The 17,739-nt window shown below is 56.5% G+C and overlaps 1 protein-coding gene across 1 annotated transcript in view; it reads left to right on the top strand.

Moving 5' to 3' along the window:
• LRP4 (LDL receptor related protein 4) overlaps positions 1–17,739 on the top strand; it is a 67,839-nt gene that overhangs the window by 18,194 nt on the left and 31,906 nt on the right. Inside the window, exons 3-16 of the mRNA XM_055142161.1 lie at positions 270–386; positions 548–661; positions 1,054–1,170; positions 2,744–2,872; positions 3,108–3,227; positions 3,790–3,915; positions 4,471–4,596; positions 4,789–4,923; positions 5,666–5,791; positions 6,060–6,290; positions 8,871–9,027; positions 13,996–14,213; positions 14,566–14,742; positions 15,295–15,417. Coding sequence (XP_054998136.1) covers positions 270–386; positions 548–661; positions 1,054–1,170; positions 2,744–2,872; positions 3,108–3,227; positions 3,790–3,915; positions 4,471–4,596; positions 4,789–4,923; positions 5,666–5,791; positions 6,060–6,290; positions 8,871–9,027; positions 13,996–14,213; positions 14,566–14,742; positions 15,295–15,417 — 2,016 coding nt within the window. The remainder of the gene's footprint in view (positions 1–269; positions 387–547; positions 662–1,053; positions 1,171–2,743; positions 2,873–3,107; positions 3,228–3,789; positions 3,916–4,470; positions 4,597–4,788; positions 4,924–5,665; positions 5,792–6,059; positions 6,291–8,870; positions 9,028–13,995; positions 14,214–14,565; positions 14,743–15,294; positions 15,418–17,739) is intronic.

Below are 17,739 nucleotides of genomic sequence, written 5' to 3'. Positions count from 1 at the left end.
TGCGGGTGCCCGCACCCAGAGGTGCCCGCCATCATTCAGGGAAGAGAGTGAATGCTCTTCCTCTCACTTCTCCTGCTCTCTCTGTGGGTTCAGGTTCTTTGTTCCTCTCTCAGTGGGAGCAAGAGGAGGGGGGTCCGGGACCCAGCTCTGGTGGGGGCAGGAAGGTCCTTGGCACCAGGGGTGCTGGGAAAGGGTGTCTGAGCCTGGGGGTCCCCGCCTGAGGAAGGATCCCAGCCCAACGCCCTTTGCCCTTCCTCTCCTGGGGCCAGTGCTGCCCACCTGCTCCCCGCTCGACTTCCACTGCGACAACGGCAAGTGCATCCGCCGTTCCTGGGTGTGTGATGGGGACAACGACTGTGAGGATGACTCAGACGAGCAGGACTGCCGTGAGTGTCCGAGGGGCAGGCGTGGTGGGAGGGTCAGCCCCTGGGCCGTGGGCTGCTGGCGAGGCCTCTGTTGGGGAGATGAGCCCCCACTGGTGGGGGTTCTGTGGGGCTCCCTCCCCTGGCGTCCCCGGCCTGCAGCGGCCTCTCGGCTCTGCCCACAGCCCCCCGGGAGTGCGAGGAGGATGAGTTCCCCTGTCAGAACGGCTACTGCATCCGGAGCCTGTGGCACTGTGACGGTGACAATGACTGTGGGGACAACAGTGACGAGCAGTGCGGTGAGTGGGTGTGGGTGTGGAGTGGGGGGTTGCCAGAAGCCTGTCTGCAGGCTGGAGTCACAGGAAAGCGGGACAGGCATCTGCCTCATGTGCAGCAGACCCAGGTCTGAGCCCCGGCACCACGTTGGTTCTTCCGAGCCCTGCCAGGAGTAACCCTGGGCATCACCAGGGGTGACCCAGACACCAGCACAAATCTGCTGAGCTGCCCAGGAATGAGGGAGCAGCCGGGCAGAGCCCCCGACCCAGGCTCTGCTCGCCCCTGACCCTGGGGGGGGTCTTTGCAGGGGGTCGGGGCCAACCTGGAGACCCAATGGCTGGGATAGGGGAGAATGGGAGCACGGTGGCCTGTGGGGCTCCCTCAGGAGCGCGCCCCTGTCCCTCCTCCCCGCCAGACATGCGCAAGTGCTCAGACAAGGAGTTCCGCTGCAGCGACGGCAGCTGCATCGCCGGCCACTGGTACTGCGACGGGGACACAGACTGCAAGGACGGCTCCGACGAGGAGAGCTGCCGTGAGTGCCCGCTGAGGGCCGCTGAGCTCCTGGGGGCGGGGGAGGGCAGGGGCCAGGGGCACCTCCCCCAGCCTTTCTGGGGACTGTAGCAACAGCGATGGGGGAGGAGGTGGCACCCCCTGACAACGAGGCTTACACACGGGGTTCCAGGTCACTTGTTCCGGGGGCTGGCACGCATGTGGGACTAGAGCTCGCTGGGGGAGCACAGGGGTGTCTTGGGGCCAGCCCAGGTGGTGCTGGGGATGGAACCTCCACATGTGCAGAGCTGGGCCCCGTCCTGTGTGTCTCCCCATCGGCAGCAGGTCCTCAGAGGCTAAGCCAGACTTGTAACTGCTTCCCAGGTGGAAGTGGGGGGTCTCCCTTTGGTCCTCCTGGACAGGGCTGCTGGACCTTTTTCCATGTGTGACCCCATTCATTGCACCTGAGAAACTTTTTTTTTTTTTTTTGCTTATTTTGGGTCTCACCCGGCCATGCTCAGAGGTTACTCCTGCTCTGCACTGAGGAATTACTCCTGGTGGTGCTTGGGGGACCATATGGGATGCTGGGAATCGAACCCGGGTTGGCCGCGTGCAAGGCAAACGCCCTACCCGCTGTGCTATCTATCACTCCAGCTTCAACACCTGAGAAACTTTTATGCCACCCCAGAGCTGTGTAAGATAGGGGCCGGAGAGCGGTGCTGGCAGTGAGCCCCTTGCCTTGCATGTGGCTGCGTCGGCCACATATGGTCCCCCTCATGCAGAGCCCTGAGAACCAGGGGATGCGGGGTGCTCTCCCCCACATCAGAACAGCACTTGTTTCTCTTTTTGTCTTTTTTTTTTTTTTTTTTTTGCTTTTTGGGTCACACCCGGCAATGCTTAGGGGTTACTCCTGACTCATGCACTCAGGAATTACTCCTGGCGGTGCTCGGGGGACCATATGGGATGCTGGGAATCGAACCGGGGTCGGCTGCGTGCAAGGCAAACGCCCTACCTGCTGTGCTATTGCTCCAGCCCCCTGTTTCTCTTTTTTTTCTTCTTCTTTTTGTAATTATTGAATCACTGTGATACAGTTACAAAGCTTTCATGTTTGAGTTTCAGTCCATACAATGATCGAACACCCATCCCTCCACCAGTGCACATTTTCCACCACCAAATGTCCCCAGTATCCCCCTCCCTCCATCCCAACCCTCCCCCTGCCTCGATGGCAGACGATTTCCCCCATACTCTCCACTCTTGGGCATTATGGTTAATAGCGCTTATTTCAAGACCATTTTTCTCTACCCACCCCCATTCAATGACACACCCCCATAGGGGCTCAGAACCCCCAGTCAGAGTAGTCGGGCTCCTGGGGGCCTAGGGGTAGTAGAATGACCAGGGTGCTGGTGCTGGCCTTGCACGGGCCTCGAGCTAAGCTTTACCAAGAGCGATCCCTAAGCACGAAACCAGGAGTACGTCCTGAACACCACCAGGTGTGGCCGAGCTCCTGGATAGGGGCCGTCTCCTCTAAACCCCCACCCTCCCTGCACCAGAGGCCATCTCACTGGTGTGGGTGCTCCCCGCACCCGGTGCTGAGCGCATGCCCGATTGCCCTGCAGCCTCGGCGGTGCCGGCGCCCCCCTGCAACCTGGAGGAGTTCCAGTGCGCCTATGGCCGCTGCATCCTGGATATCTACCACTGCGACGGGGACGACGACTGCGGAGACTGGTCGGACGAGTCTGACTGCTGTGAGCACTCGGGGCGGCCGGCGGAGGCGAGGCAGGGAGGGAGGTCAGGCAGGAGGGACTCCCGGGGGGCACAGGGCACGCTGCCAGCTGGGGCAGGAGCTCAAGGGCCAAGTTTCCGGGGGGCCCTTGGTCCCTCTTGGGCTGAGAGGGAGGAGCCGGGAGGCCCTGGGCTGGCTGGGCCCTTTGGCCTGCCGGGGATCCCTGTGTGCAGCCGTTGCTCGCTGTGTTTCTCCAGCCTCCCATCAGCCCTGCCGCTCCGGGGAGTTCATGTGTGACAGTGGCCTGTGCATCAATGCGGGCTGGCGCTGTGACGGAGACGCAGACTGTGACGACCAGTCGGATGAGCGCAACTGCAGTGAGTGGGGACAGCCCCCCCCCCAGGGCTAGGGAGGTGGGGTGCGGGCTGTGGAGTGAGAGAGGGCACCTCCCCGGAGGATACGGCTCAGCACAGAGTGGGCAGTGGCCCCCCACGGGCAGTTGTGGTCCGCAGAGAGATGCTCTGGCCCGAGGCTTGCTGGTCACATGAGGCCGTTTCTCTGCTACAGCCACAAAGAGGCATCTGTGCGCCTCTGGACCGCTTTCCAGCAGGTGGCACTCCAGTGTCTCCCGGAAAGGCCAGCTTTCAGACAAAGGTGCCCGTCTAAGGGCTGGAGAGCAAGTCTAGCGGGTAAGGCGCTGGCCTTGCACACCCTCACCTGGATTCCATCCCCAGCTGCTCCCCCGAGCCCAGGCGTGGTCCCTGAGCACAGAGTCAGGAGTCAGCCCTCAGCCCTGCCAAGTGCGGCCCCCAACAAACAAACAAACAAACAAACAAAACCAGGAATTTCGTGGGTGCTGGTCGTGCAGCTTTGGGCGACAGGTTGGAGCTTCGCCCTGGGAAGGGACCCGCCTCTCACTCGCCCTGTGCTTTGTCTCAGCCACCTCCATGTGCACGGCCGAACAGTTCCGCTGCCGGTCGGGCCGCTGTGTCCGCCTGTCCTGGCGCTGTGACGGGGAGGACGACTGTGCCGACAACAGCGATGAAGAGAACTGTGAGAACACAGGTATGGCCCCGGGGCCGCCCCCTACCCCTGCCCCCCAGCCTTGAGTGGGGGTGGCAAAGAAGGGGTTAAGTGCAATGTCACCTGTGGGCTAAGGCGCTGTTCCTCCCCCGTCCGCCCCCCCACTGTCTCTCTGACCCATGACCCCACCCCTATCTCTGTGGAGGACAATTTTGGTTGGGTCTGGGAATTTCAGTGCTGCACAGAACTCTCAGACAGCTGTGGTGGCAGCCATCACGGCCAGGCTAGGACTGGCCCCCCCACCCCCCACCCCAACCTCCACTCCTCAGCATCGCCCTTCACTGGACGCACGTCTGCACCCCATCCTCCGTCCCCTGTTCCTCCCCCTCCCGCTGTGGCACCCTGGGGAGAAGCCGGGAAAGCAGACCTGGGGCCAGCCCTGTCTGAGCTGTTTCCTGCCCGGGACCCCAGTCCTCCCACCTTGCGTGTCAACCCTGTCCAGCTCGCCCGGGTAATGACAGGCTCCTGTCCCGGTGCTGACCCCAGCCCGGCCCCCCCCACCGTGCCCTGACTCTCCCGCCCGCCTTCCCTCCCCAGGGAGCCCCCAGTGTGCCTCCGACCAGTTCCTGTGCTGGAACGGGCGCTGCATTGGGCAGAGGAAGCTGTGCAACGGGGTGAATGACTGCGGTGACAACAGTGACGAAAGCCCGCCGCAGAACTGCCGTGAGTGTCCCTGCGGGCGGGCCGGCCCGTGGTCGGCGGCTGCACCCCACCCAGAGGGTTCAAAGAGAGTTCCTCCCCGGGGCCTCCGACAGCCCGGGGGAGCTGTTCTTCGTGGTCCAGGTGGAATGCCAAGTTGGCGGTCTGGGGGCAGGATTCTGGGCTCAGCTCCCATCTCTGCTTTGGCTGGCACAGGGCCGCGGACGGGCGAGGAGAACTGTGGCGTTAACAACGGTGGTTGTGCCCAGAAGTGCCAGATGGTGCGGGGGGCGGTGCAGTGTACCTGCCACACGGGCTACCGGCTGTCCGAGGATGGGCGCACCTGCCAGGGTGAGTGTGGGGCAGCGCTGGTCTCTGCGTCCCTACCCCAACCCTCGCCTCCTACTTTTCTCAGTAACTCTGGGAGGTGGGGGCCGGCCCTCCCATTTCACAGCTGGGGAAACTGATGCTCACTTTTTCTTTTTGGGTCACACCCAGCAATGCACAGGGTTACTCCTGGCTTTACACTCAAGGATTACTCCTGGTGGTGCTCAGGGGACCCTGTGGGATGCTGGAAATCAAACCTGGGTCGGCTGCGTGCAAGGCAAACGCCCTACCCACTGTACTATCGCTCCAGACCCAACCCACTTATATTTTTTTCTCCAGCTTCATACCAACTTCTTTATTTTTTTGGGGGAGAGGGGGGGTCACACCCAGTGATGTTCAGAGCTTATTAGTCCTGGCTGTGCACTCAGAAATTACTCCTGGAAGTGCTCAGGGATCATATGTGATACCAGGAGAAATCCCTGATCAGCCACGTGCAAGGCAAACGCCCCACTTGCTGTATTATCTCCCCAGTCCCTGGAGGCAGGTCCCTTCCTAAAGGCCACAGAGCGGGGTGGGGCGGAGCAGAGTTGGGATTCCCGCTCAGACTGGGCATGATCTCGGAGCCCTTGGCCACTTGATGGTCAGGCAGTTTTCCCACGAGGTCAGGAGGGGAGCAGCACCTGACCGGGTTTGGAGGAAGGGCAGGAGAGCCGTTCGCCCTCCTGGCCGCCGGGGGGCGCTGTCCTGACCACCTGCCCCCCTGCAGATGTGAATGAGTGCGCCGAGGAGGGCTACTGCAGCCAAGGCTGCACCAACAGCGAAGGCGGCTTCCAGTGCTGGTGCGAAGCCGGCTACGAGCTCCGGCCCGATCGGCGCAGCTGCAAGGCCCTGGGTAAGGGTATGACTGTAGGAGGTGGGGGTCAGACCGTGGAGACCCCTGGGCAGGGTGAAGCTGGGGGCGTTGGTGCCTTGGGGGAGTGGGAGGGGCCTGGGAGGATGAGGGCGGGGTCCTTGGGAGGCTCCCCCTTTTTTCGGATCCAGAGGCTGGTGGCTCAGGTCAGGCCCTAGTGAGCAAGGGGCCCCACCTGTCAGTCAGGGATCTGGGAGGTGCCAGCTCTGGAGTCCAGCGGGTCCCCCCCCGTTTCTGTGCCGTGCCCCAGGGCCGGAGCCGGTGCTACTGTTCGCCAATCGCATCGACATCCGGCAGGTGCTGCCGCACCGCTCCGAGTACACGCTGCTGCTCAACGACCTGGAGAACGCCATCGCCCTGGATTTCCACCACCGGCGCGAGCTGGTCTTCTGGTCCGACGTCACCCTGGACCGCATCCTCCGGGCCAACCTCAACGGCAGCAACGTGGAGGAGGTGGTGTCCACGGGGCTGGAGAGTCCAGGTAGGGAGGGTGGGCAGGCGGGCCCTGTTCCTTCCCCCTGGACAGAGGGGCGGGGGAGGGAACGGCGGGGCGTTTGCAGACCTCATGCAGCCGCCCGGCCTGTGCTCCCAGGCTGAGAGGCGGGTACTGGAAAGTCCGTACATTTCATAAGGCTCAGATTTCTCATGGTGGCTCTGGAGTGAGCTCAACAGGGGAGGATCGTGAGACCCTTGTGATGGAGGTAGCAACTCAGAACCAGAGACCTGTGGGCGATGGTTTCCGTTCTCCAGCATCTAGTTTTAAAATAAACAAATAAATAATGGGGGCTGGAGCGATAGCACAGCGGGTAAGGGCATTTGCCTTGCACGCAGCTGACCCAGGTTCGATTCCCAGCATCTTATTTGGTCCCCTGAGCACCGCCAGGAGTAATTCCTGAGTGCAGAGCAGGAGTAATCCCTGTGCCTCAGCAGGTGTGACTGAAAAAGCCAAAATAAATAAATAAATATTAGGGGCTGGAATGATAGTACAGCAGGTAAGGCATTTGCTTTGCATGCAGCCCACCTGGGTTTGAGTCCTAGCTCCCCATATATAGGTCCCCTGAACCAGTAGTGATCCCTGAGCACAAAGCCAGGAGTAAGCCCTGAGCATCATCAGGTGTGATCTAAAATCCAAAAATGTTTTTTATAAGGGCCCCATGCAGTGGTGGTTGGGGCGCCCAGGGATTCTCGCCCAGTGGTGCGTACCTGGTCAAAGTGCCACCAGCGATGCTCAGGGCAGTGTTTCAGGGCCTCCCAGGCCCAGCCAGGGGGCGCTCAGAGAACCGTTTGAGACGAAAACCACAACCTCGTACAGACTAGGTGCGTGTCCATCACTTAAGTCAGGACCCCAGGCCCAGTTTCATTTGGAGTTTGGTTTTTCATTGCTTACTATTAAGAAGATTCAGACTGGGGCCAGAGTGATAGTACAGCGTGTAAGGCGCTCACCTTGCGTGTGGCAGATCTGGGTTCAGTCCTTCGCACCCCACATGGTCTCCCAAGCCACCAGGGGCCACCCTGCATGTAGAGCCAGGAGTAAGCCCTGAGCACAGCCTAAGGTGGCCAGGAATAAGCAAACTAAAAGAATGTTTAGATTGGGGCTGGAGAGAGCACGTGTTCAGCAGAAGGACTGGATTTGATCCCCAGCACTGCCTGATATGACCCCCTTCACCCTCCCAAAAAAAAATCAGATTGACCCCACTAAATAACTCCATATGTTTACAGATTCAAACCCCACAACTCACCCTGCCATCTCAGGCCATTTAACAGTGGGTAGTATGAGTCAGAAGTTGATCCGAGGATATACAGTAGGGGGTAGGGGGTGGGGGCGGGGGGTATACTGGGGTTTCTGGTGGTGGAATATGGGCACTGGTGAAGGGATGGGTGTTTGAATATTGTATAACTGACATATAAACCTGAGAACTTTGTAACTTTCCACATGGTGATTTAATAAAAATTAAAAAAAAAAAAAAAAAGAAGTTGATCCGAGGAGCCAGAGAGGTAGTACAGCCGAGTGACGGACTGGGGAGATAGAACAGCGGGTGGGGTGTTTGCCTTGCACGTGGCTGATCAGGGATTGATCCCAGCATCCTGTATGGTCCCTGAGCACCGCCAGGAGTAATTCCTGAGTGCACAGCCAGGACTAATAAGCGGACTAGAGCAATAGCACAGCAGGTAGGGTGTTTGCCTTGCATGCAGCCGACCTGGGTTCGATTTTCAGTCTTTCTTGGAGAGCCCGGCAAGCTACCAAGAGTATCCCGCCTGCACAGCAGAGCCTGGCAACCAACCCATGGCATATTCAGTATGCCAAAAACAGTAACAACAGGTCTCACAATGGAGACATTACTGGTGTCCGCTAGAGCAAATAGATGAACAACAGGACTACAGTGCTACAACAGTGATCATCACTGGGTGTGACACCCCCCCCCCCAAAAAAAAAAATACACTACCAAAAAAAGTTGGTATGAGGCTGGAGAAAGAATATAAAGGGGTTGGGGCTGGAGTGGGTAGGGCCGACCCAGGTTTGATTCCCAGCATCCCATATGGTCCCCTGAGCACCGCCAGGAGTAATTCCTGACTGCAAAGCCAGGAGTAACCCCTGTGCATTGCTAGGTGTGACCCCAAAAAGCAATATATATGGGGGGTAACGCACTTGCCTTGCATCCTACCAACCCTAGTTCCGTTCCCTCGAGCACCTCCAGGGGTTCCTCATGAGCACAGAGCCAGGAATAGCACCTGCTCACCCCAAGGTCTGGCCCCAAATTTAGCGTAGAGAACAGGGGTGCAGACACGGGGGGTAGCCTCAGAAGTGCCTCTGTCAAGCCCCCCGCTGCTCTTTCCATGGCTGGGCCTGTGCTCAGAAAAGCTCGGCGCGCAGGCCCTGGAGCACATGTGGTCCACAGTGGCTGTGCTGACTCGTGGGCCTGGCTTTCTGCAGGACCCTGGGACCAGTAGTGTTCAGCGGCACGAGTGAGGCCGCTGGGGCCAGCGGGGCTGCAGGAATCATGGCTGCGGTCCCCACCCGGAGGAGTCCTGCGGAGTCTCTGACCAGGTGTCTCTCCCCCAGGAGGCCTCGCTGTGGACTGGGTCCACGACAAGCTCTATTGGACCGACTCAGGGACATCAAGGATCGAGGTGGCCAACCTGGATGGAGCCCACCGGAAAGTACTTCTGTGGCAGAATCTGGAGAAGCCCCGAGCCATTGCCTTGCATCCGATGGAGGGGTGAGTAAACCGGGTCCCGGGCAGCCAGGCCTTTCGGCCACCTCCGGGCTCGTTTGAAGGTTCTCCGCCCCACCCCACCCCCGACAGCTGGCTTGACTGTCGCAGGTGGGAAGCCCACACAGCCTGGATACGGAGTCGACTCCCGCTGTAACTGGCAGTGTGGGCCGGGCTAGTCCTCTCCCTGCCTCCCTTTACTCGTGTCTACTTGGCGATTACAAGAAATTTAAAAAAAAACCCTGGTCTCAGAGCTGCTGAAGATCAGATGAGACTCATCTTGGAAATTGAGGTGTAATTGACGTAGAGCATTACTTTAGTTTCAGATGTGCAGTAGGAGGGGCTGGTATTTGTACAGGCAGGTAGTCCGGACTCAGAAATGGTGCGAGTCCATTCCAGACCACCCCAGCTAAAAGCACCCAGTGCGTTTTTTTAAAAAATCGCATTTCTGGACAGGGGAGAGAGCGCGCAGGCTGCAGTGCACGCTTTGTACGCTTGTATTTTGGTCTCCACTGGATCCTCGGAACACGGCTGGGAGCAGCCCCTGAGCGCTGCTGGGTGTGGCCCAAACCCTCCTCCCCCAAATTATGTTTACTGGGATTGAGGATGTGGAATGCCACCACCCCTCTAAAAATACCGGGTGTAGCCCCCCAACAACTTAAATAGCATGTTTATACTCCATTGTGGTCTATTAAAAGGGCAACAAGGGGCAAACAGCATCATGTTTAAAAACAATGTACTTGGGGGCTGGCACAGTGGTAAGCGGGGAGGGCACTTACGTTGCATGAGGCCAACCCATGTCTGATCCCCCACAACCCAGAAGGTCGCACCAGGCGTAGTAGATCCTGAACACCACTGGGCATGCCCTCCCAAAACACACAAACAATGGACACACCTTATAAATGTGACACAGCCGTACCAGGCGGGCGAGGCTGCTGGGACAGGGGGCTGATGTACTTGGGGTTCCACTTTTTGCAATTTGCAAAAGCAAAAACGCATTCTCTCCGAAGCAAAAGCAAGCTGAGCACAAGGAAAGGAGGCTTGTCCCTATTGCCAAATGATCAGTTTAGCAGACACGCATCGGTATGGGAGCAAGGCGCAGACCGCCTGACTCAAACAAGTTAGTTTGATCCCGGCTACCACGTATGACCACCCACGCATGACCAGGAGTGCTCCCTGAGTGCAGAGCCAGGTGTAGCCCCTGAGCACTACGACTGGGTGTGGGTCCCCACCCCCACCACTGCTAAAAGACACACACAAAAAAGCCAAAGTCACACATCAGCATGCCTTACATTCTTTCCCTTGTGGCGAGAACTTCGGAGGCAGAAGCCTGCTGTGCAGTGCTTGGGGCTCTTTTGCGCCCAGGGCCACTCCCTCTGACACTCCACTCAGCTGGCAGGATGTTTCGGTGCTCAGGCCGGCGACGTGGCACTGCTAAGGCCCTGCCGTGTCCGAGGACACAGGGCCTCACGTGGGAGGGGGGCAAGCCGTGCCAAGGATCAAAGCTGAGGCCTTGTGTGTACCAGGCACTCCAGCCCGATGATAGGAATGTGCAAACGCTAGAGAGGCTCTTAAAGGAGTGAAGAAGGGCCAGAGAGAGCATTTAAGAGGCTTGGTTGGAACATAGCTGACCCAGTTCACCATAGGGGCACCACGATGGTCCCTCTGGCACCACCAGGAGTGAACTCCTAATACGAAGCCAGGAATAACCTTTGCAAAACTAAGCAAAATAGGGGGCTGGAGCAATAGCACAGCGGGTAGGGCGTTTGCCTTGCATGCGGCCGACCCGGGTTCAAATCCCAACATCCCATATGGTCCCCTGAGCACCGCCAGGAGTAATTCCTCAGTGCAGAGCCAGGAGTAACCCCTGTGTATAGTCAGGTATGACCCAAAAAGCAAAAAAAATAAATAAAATAAAACTAAGCAAAACAGATAAACAAGAAAAAAACATTGTCAGCTGAAAAAAAGTAAAAGTCCACTTTGCACACCTTTGTTTTGGTGGGGGTGGTGGGGTGGCCATGCCTGACTGTGCTCAGGGCTTACCCTTGTCTCTACACTCAGAAATCACTCCTGGATTGCACTTGGGGGACCATATGGGATGCTGGGGATCAAACCCAGGTCAGCTGCGTGGTCCAAGGCCAGCACCTGGCCTGCTGTCCTGTCTCTCTGGACACAGCACTTGGCACAGCCTTTTAATAGGTAGCACAGCATTATTGTCTGCAGTCTCCAGGCTTGAAGTGACTTCTCAGGTCAAGTTTACTTTATTGTTACAAGTTTGTACTTCATGAGCTATTTACTGACCCTTACATGAAATGCATTTTAAGTGGCTTACTTCCAGGAGTGTTGTTTTATAGTCTCTGGATGTTGGCCGTTGATGGAATTACACAGCACTGGGGGCAGTTTGTGGATGTGGCTGCCAAGCTACTGGAAAATGGAGGGTCTGGGTGAAGGAGGCCCAGTCCCGATCCGAGCAGGCTTGGAGATCTCAGCCCCAGGTCCCACACACCTGGGTTCCTCTGCCAGTTCCTTCATGCATGAAGCTCGTTTGAACTTGTGGAGAGGGGCCTAGAGCATGGCTGTGGCTGGGTTCCGGAGGTCTTCAGCTGCTGGGGCTCTGCTCAGGGCAGGGAGGGAAACCCAACCTGCCCTGCTCCAAGGGGCCCCAGTGAAGGCAGCCAGGCGTGGGGGCAAGAGACTACCTCTTATAGCCTAGTTTTCCCTCTCAGAAAACCTGGCAAGGTACCGAGAGTATCCTGCCCGCATGGCAGAGCCTAGCAAGCTCTCCGTGGTGTATTCGAAATGCCAAATACAGTAACAATGATGGGTCTCATTTCCCTGATCCTGAAAGAGCCTCCAATGTGGCACCACTGGGAAGAACGAGTAAAGAGAGGCTGCTGTGGGGCTGGAGAGATAGCACAGCGGGTAGGGCGTTTGCCTTGCACGCGGCCGACCCGGGTTCAAATCCCAGCATCCCATATGGTCCCTGAGCACAGCCAGGGGTAATTCCTGAGTGCAGAGCCAGGAGTAACCCCTGTGCATTGCCAGGTGTGACCCAAAAAGCAAAAAAAAAAAAAAAAAGAGGCTGCTGAAATCTCAGGGCTAGGACGAATGGAGATGTTACTGGCACCTGCTCAAGCAAATCGATGATCAATGGGATGACAGTGGTACAGTGATACAATGATAATACAGATTAGAAACATCGCAGGTGTTTAATATTTTTAATTTTAGCACATTTGGTTGAGCTGATTGTCAAAAAGTGATCATTTTCCCCCTTTCCTTTGTTGTTACTTAGATGACTGGGGCTCGGACACTAGCTCATGGGACTCACACACACTTAGCCATGGCCAGTGTGCTTTTCGTGGTGGCACGGGGAACCCGGAGGGCAGTGACACCTAGGTCACTCGTGATATGTGGGGTGACGCCAGGGATCAAACGCTTGGCTTCATGCCTGCAAATCAGGCGCTCTTCTGCTGTGCCACATTCCTGGGCCCGAATAGTAATTCATAATAGAAAAAAAAATATCCTGGGGCCAGAGCAATAGTTCAGTGGGTAGTGTGCTTGCCTTGAACGCGACTGACCCAGGTTCGATCCTGGCGTCTTGTATGGTCCCCTGAGCACCTCCTGGAATGATTCCAGGATGCAGAGCTAGGAGTAATACCCCTGAGCATTGCCAAGTGTGGCCTAAAACCAACCCCCCCACGCTCCAAAAAAGAAAAAAATATCCTGAAGTGGAAATCCTTTTAAAGATCTGCTTTTGGGGACTGGAGAGATAGAGTACATGGGATAAAGCATGTGCTGACCCTGGTTCAATCCTCTGCATCACATATGGTCCCCCAAAATCTAGCACTTCTGGGTGTGACCCCCAAAAAACAACATCAACAAAATAGGTAAATAGAAATCCACTTTGGGTTTGGGTTTGTTGTTTGGTTTTTGGTTTTTAGGGTTTTTTGTTTTGTTTTGTTTGTTTTTCTGGTGGTCGGGTGGGGCACACCTGGTGGTACTCAGGGCTTACTCCTATTTCTGTGCTCAGGGATCATTCATGACTGGGTTCAAGGGAATCATATGCGGTGCCAGGGATTGAATCTGAGCCAATTGCCTGAAAGACAAGTGCCCTACCTATTGTACTATTGCTCCAAACCAAAATTCCTTTTTTTTTTTAAAAAAAAAGGAAAGGTATGTCCTTTAAAATTCTGTGATAGGGGCTGGAGCGATAGCACACAATAGGACATTTGCCTTGCATGCAGCTGAACTGGGTTCGATTCCCAGCATCCCATATGGTACCTGAGCACCACCAGGAGTAATTCCTGAGTGTATGAGCCAGGAGTAACCCCTGTGCATCACCGGATGTGACCCAAAAAGCAAAATAAATTTAAAAAATAAAATTAAATTCTGTGATAGTGGGTCTGCTATTTTAGAAACCGCGTGTGAGGGCTGGAGTGATTGCACAGCAAGTAGGGCAGTTGCCTTGCATGTGGTATAGAGCCAAGACTAAGCCCTGAGCACAGCCAGGTGTGGGGGAGAGAGGGTTGGGGAGAGAGGGAGAGAGAGAGAGGGAATAAGTGGGAGGGAGAGAGGGGAGAGGGAGAGGGAGAAGGGAAGAGAGGGAGAGGGGGATAGAGGAGAGAGATTGTATCTGTATCCAGAGCACATGCCCAGCCCTTAGCAGACTCAGGTTCCATCCCCAGCATCCAGTATGGTTCACAAGCACCACCCGGAGTAATTCCTGAGTGCGGAGTCAGGAGTAACCCCTGAACACCGCCAGTCCCCAAACAAACAAAAATATCCCAAAGTGTGTTAGATGAATTAATTCCCTGCCTAGAGACACTTAAGTTCATGCATTTTCTAAAGCATTCTGGACACCACTGTGTCTCTTACCAGTTAGGTTAAATAGGTAACAGCCCCCTGCCTGATTTCTACCTTGTCACCTACTCAATGCTTCTTGGCCTGCCTCAGTTTCCTCTCCTCTCTTTCTAGGACCATCTACTGGACAGATTGGGGTAACACACCTCGCATCGAGGCCTCCAGCATGGATGGTTCCAGGCGCCGCATTATCGCTGATACCCATCTCTTCTGGCCCAACGGCCTTACCATAGACTATGCCGGGCACCGCATGTACTGGGTAGATGCCAAACACCACGTCATCGAGAGGGCCAATCTGGATGGGAGTCACCGAAAGGCTGTCATTAGCCAGGGTGAGGCCCTTCTTCATCTTTCATTTTGCTTCCACTGACCCCACCTCCCCAGCAGGCTTGGCCAGGGGTGAGATTTGGAATTTTTTTGGGTTCTTCTGTTTTTGTTTGTTTTGGGGCCACATCCAGCCATGCTCAGGCCACATCCTGCCTCTGCATTCCTGGAATTACTCCTGCCAGTGCTCGGGGACCATATAGGGTTCAGGGGCTCAAACTCGGGGCAGCCATACGCAAGGCAAATACCTGTACTATCTATCACTCTGGCCCCCAGTGGTGAGATTTGAGCAGTTGCCAGGGTTAGACCCAGCAGCTGCGTCAGGCTGGCAGGACTAAGCCTTTCCTGGACTCTCCCCAGGCCTTCCGCACCCCTTTGCCATCACGGTATTTGAAGACAGCCTCTACTGGACGGACTGGCATACCAAGAGCATTAATAGTGCCAACAAATTTACCGGCAAGAACCAAGAGATCATTCGCAACAAGCTCCACTTCCCCATGGACATCCACACCCTGCACCCTCAGCGCCAGCCTGCAGGTAAAAATAAGTGCCTCCAACCCCCTGGTGCACCTCGGGGCTCCTCAAACCTTCCTGGCATCTGTCTAGGTCTTGGCTGTGGTTTCTGGTGGGGAAAATGTGAAAGTTCAATGACATGGGCTCATTCCGCCCTCTGCTGGCCATCTAGGGTGGTGCACCCTCTGAACTGAAGGACTCATTTCTCTTGTGGGTACCCCCCATCCAACCCGCACAGCCTTTATGGGTCCTGTCCCCCCGGGCAGGCATTCCCTGTTGGGGTGATACAAAATCAGGCTAAATCCCAGGCTGCAGCTAATCCCTGCTCAGTAGTCTTGGGCTGCCTTAGTCAACCTTGGGTCTTAACCTCAACGTTTCTCAACCGTCACTCCCTCCTCACCTGGTTTCCCTCCTCTGCCCCCACCCCCCACCTTACTCGCTGGTCCCCTAGTCTGATTCCATGTCTCCCCAGTTTTTCACCTGTGGTTCCCTTGGCCCTGGGGGGATGCTTCCGAGAGGAGCTCCAGTTGAGAACTGCTGTTCATGTCTCCCTCTTGCTCTGGACTCTCTGAGCAGGCAAGAACCGCTGTGGGGACAACAACGGAGGCTGCTCGCATCTGTGCCTTCCCAGCGGCCAGAACTACACGTGTGCCTGCCCCACGGGCTTCCGCAAGATCAGCAGCCACGCCTGTGCCCAGAGTAAGTGGGTCCGGGGCTGTGGCCGCCGTGGGGGGCGGGGGGGAGGAGCAAGGGAGAGGAGTTGAGGGGATTTCCTGAAGGTGGCCCAGTGGTCCAGCACTGGCCTTGTCCGAGGGAGGCCCTGGCTTCTTCCATCTCTGACACTTAGAAGAAAATGCCTCGGGCTGGACACACAGTGCTGGGGTTAAATTGCTCACGCCTGACGTGCGGCTGACCCTGGTTCCATCCCTGACACCACGTGGGGTTCCCCCAAGTACCAGTGATCCCTGAGCACAGAGTAAGGGGTCAACCCTGAACACGGCCGGGTATGGCTCCCCCAAATAAAGCAAAACACAAAGCAAGTGTTTCCGTTCCCAGCACCACCACCCTCACCTCCTGCCCGAGAGAAAGCCGGGACTGGAGAAATAGCTCTGCCGGCTGGGTACTTGCTTTGCTGGCAGGAGGCCCAGGTTTGGTCCCCATTTCTGCGTGGGCTCTAGAGCAGCGCTGGAAATGGCCCGACAGTCCCCGAGCACTGAACCAGAAGTGAAGCCTAGGACCAATGGAAATAGCCCCCAAACCCCCATTCGCAGACACACGCACCCGCACGCGCACCCGCACATGCGCACACATACAGCAAGAGGCTGAGGGTTCATTGATCAGAGCTGAGAGCTGAGAACTCGGCGGCAGTATCTGAGGCTCCATGGCAGGGCCACACCTGGACGCCAGACACAGGCTTTTCTGCACTAGAGAGGGTGCTTTCATTAGAGGCCACACGAGGGCTGCCGACCCTTCTAGAATGGAGGCAGTGGCTTCCTGCCTCTTTGCCTTCAGCCCTACTGTGAAGCAGAAAGACTTTCGGCTCAAGAAGCAGAGAGCTGGGCTGGGCCGGAGCGATAGCACAGCGGGTAGGGCGTTTGCCTTGCACGCGGCCGACCCAAGCACCGCCAGGAGTAGTTCCTGAGTGCAAAGCCAGGAGTAACCCCTGAGCATCGCTGGGTGTGACCCAAAAAGCAAAAAAAAAAAAAAAAAAGAAGCAGAGAGCTGGGGCTGGAGCAATAGTATAGTGGGTAGGGCGTTTGCCTTACACTGGCCAACCCGGGTTCGATTCCCAGCATCCCATATGGTCCCCTGAGCACCGCCAGGGGTAATTTCTGAGTGCAGAGCCAGGAGTCACCCCTGTTCATCACCCCTGTTGTGACCCAAAAAACGGAAAAATAAATAAATAAATAAATAAATAAATAAATAAATAAATAAATAAGGAAAAAAGGATAAAAAAAAAAAAGCAGAGAGCAAGGAGAAGGTTCTGACAGCTGTGCACAGCAGCCCCGCATAAATTGGCCTCTAACTGCAGAAGAGGTCAATGATGACTCCGGAACTACTCTGTTGGCTTCCTTTGTGCCTGCAAGAGTGGCCTTGACCAGTTCAGAGCCATCGGGGGCCCTTCCTGAGAGTCTAGAGGGGAGCCGGCAGGCATGGGCCGCTCATTCCTCCAGGGCTGGGGCCTTCATTCCGCGCACACACTGCCACCCACCACTCCTAATCTTTCATTAAAAGCAGACTTCTGGGGGCTAGAGCGATAGCACAGCGGGTAGGGCATTTGCCTTGCATGCAGCCAACCTGGGTTCCATCCCCAGCATCCCATATGGTTCCCCGAGCACCGCCAGGAGTAATTCCTGAGTGCAGAGCCAGGAGTAAGCCCTGTGCATCACTGGGTATGATCCAAAAAAGGAAAAAAAAAAGATTTTTGGGATAAACAGAATCAGAATTTTTCCTTATTGGAAGCGGAGAGGGGGGCCACATCTGGCAGTGCTCGGGGTCACTCCTGAAGACACTCAGGGGACGGTGAGAGTAGAGGATTGAGCCGGGGTTGGCTGTAGTTAAGGTGAGCACCTTAACCCCTGTACTATCTCTCAGGCTCCAGCTCAGATTTCCGCTGGGACCTTTGCAGACAGTGAGGCGAGGGGCAGGATTCAGTCTGCGCCCACTGACTCCCCACATTCGTTTCTCTACGTTCTTGGTGCCCAGCTCTTCCCATATTGTCAGATGCAACAAGTTTCCTCCCGAGCTTCCTCTTGCGTGGAGAGTAGGGACTCTCTGGCCCAGAGACCTCAGAAAGCCCATGAAATCGCATGGTCTGGAGCATGACAGCACAGACACATATGCTTTGGGTCGGCTGCCTGTATTGTGTGGCCCAAGAGGGACATTGTCAATATCCAGATGCCCCTAACAGGAAGGAGCTGCCTCACCCCTGCCTCCAGGGGGTCTCAGAGGTTTAAAGAGAAAGAGCTGGGCTGGAGCCATAGTACACAGTGGAGAAGGCGTTTGCATCCCCAGCATCCC

Source organism: Sorex araneus, chromosome 6 (assembly GCF_027595985.1).
Source record: "Sorex araneus isolate mSorAra2 chromosome 6, mSorAra2.pri, whole genome shotgun sequence".
In the NCBI taxonomy this organism is placed as follows: Eukaryota; Metazoa; Chordata; class Mammalia; order Eulipotyphla; family Soricidae; genus Sorex; species Sorex araneus.
This window is presented reverse-complemented; position numbering and strand designations above follow the sequence as displayed.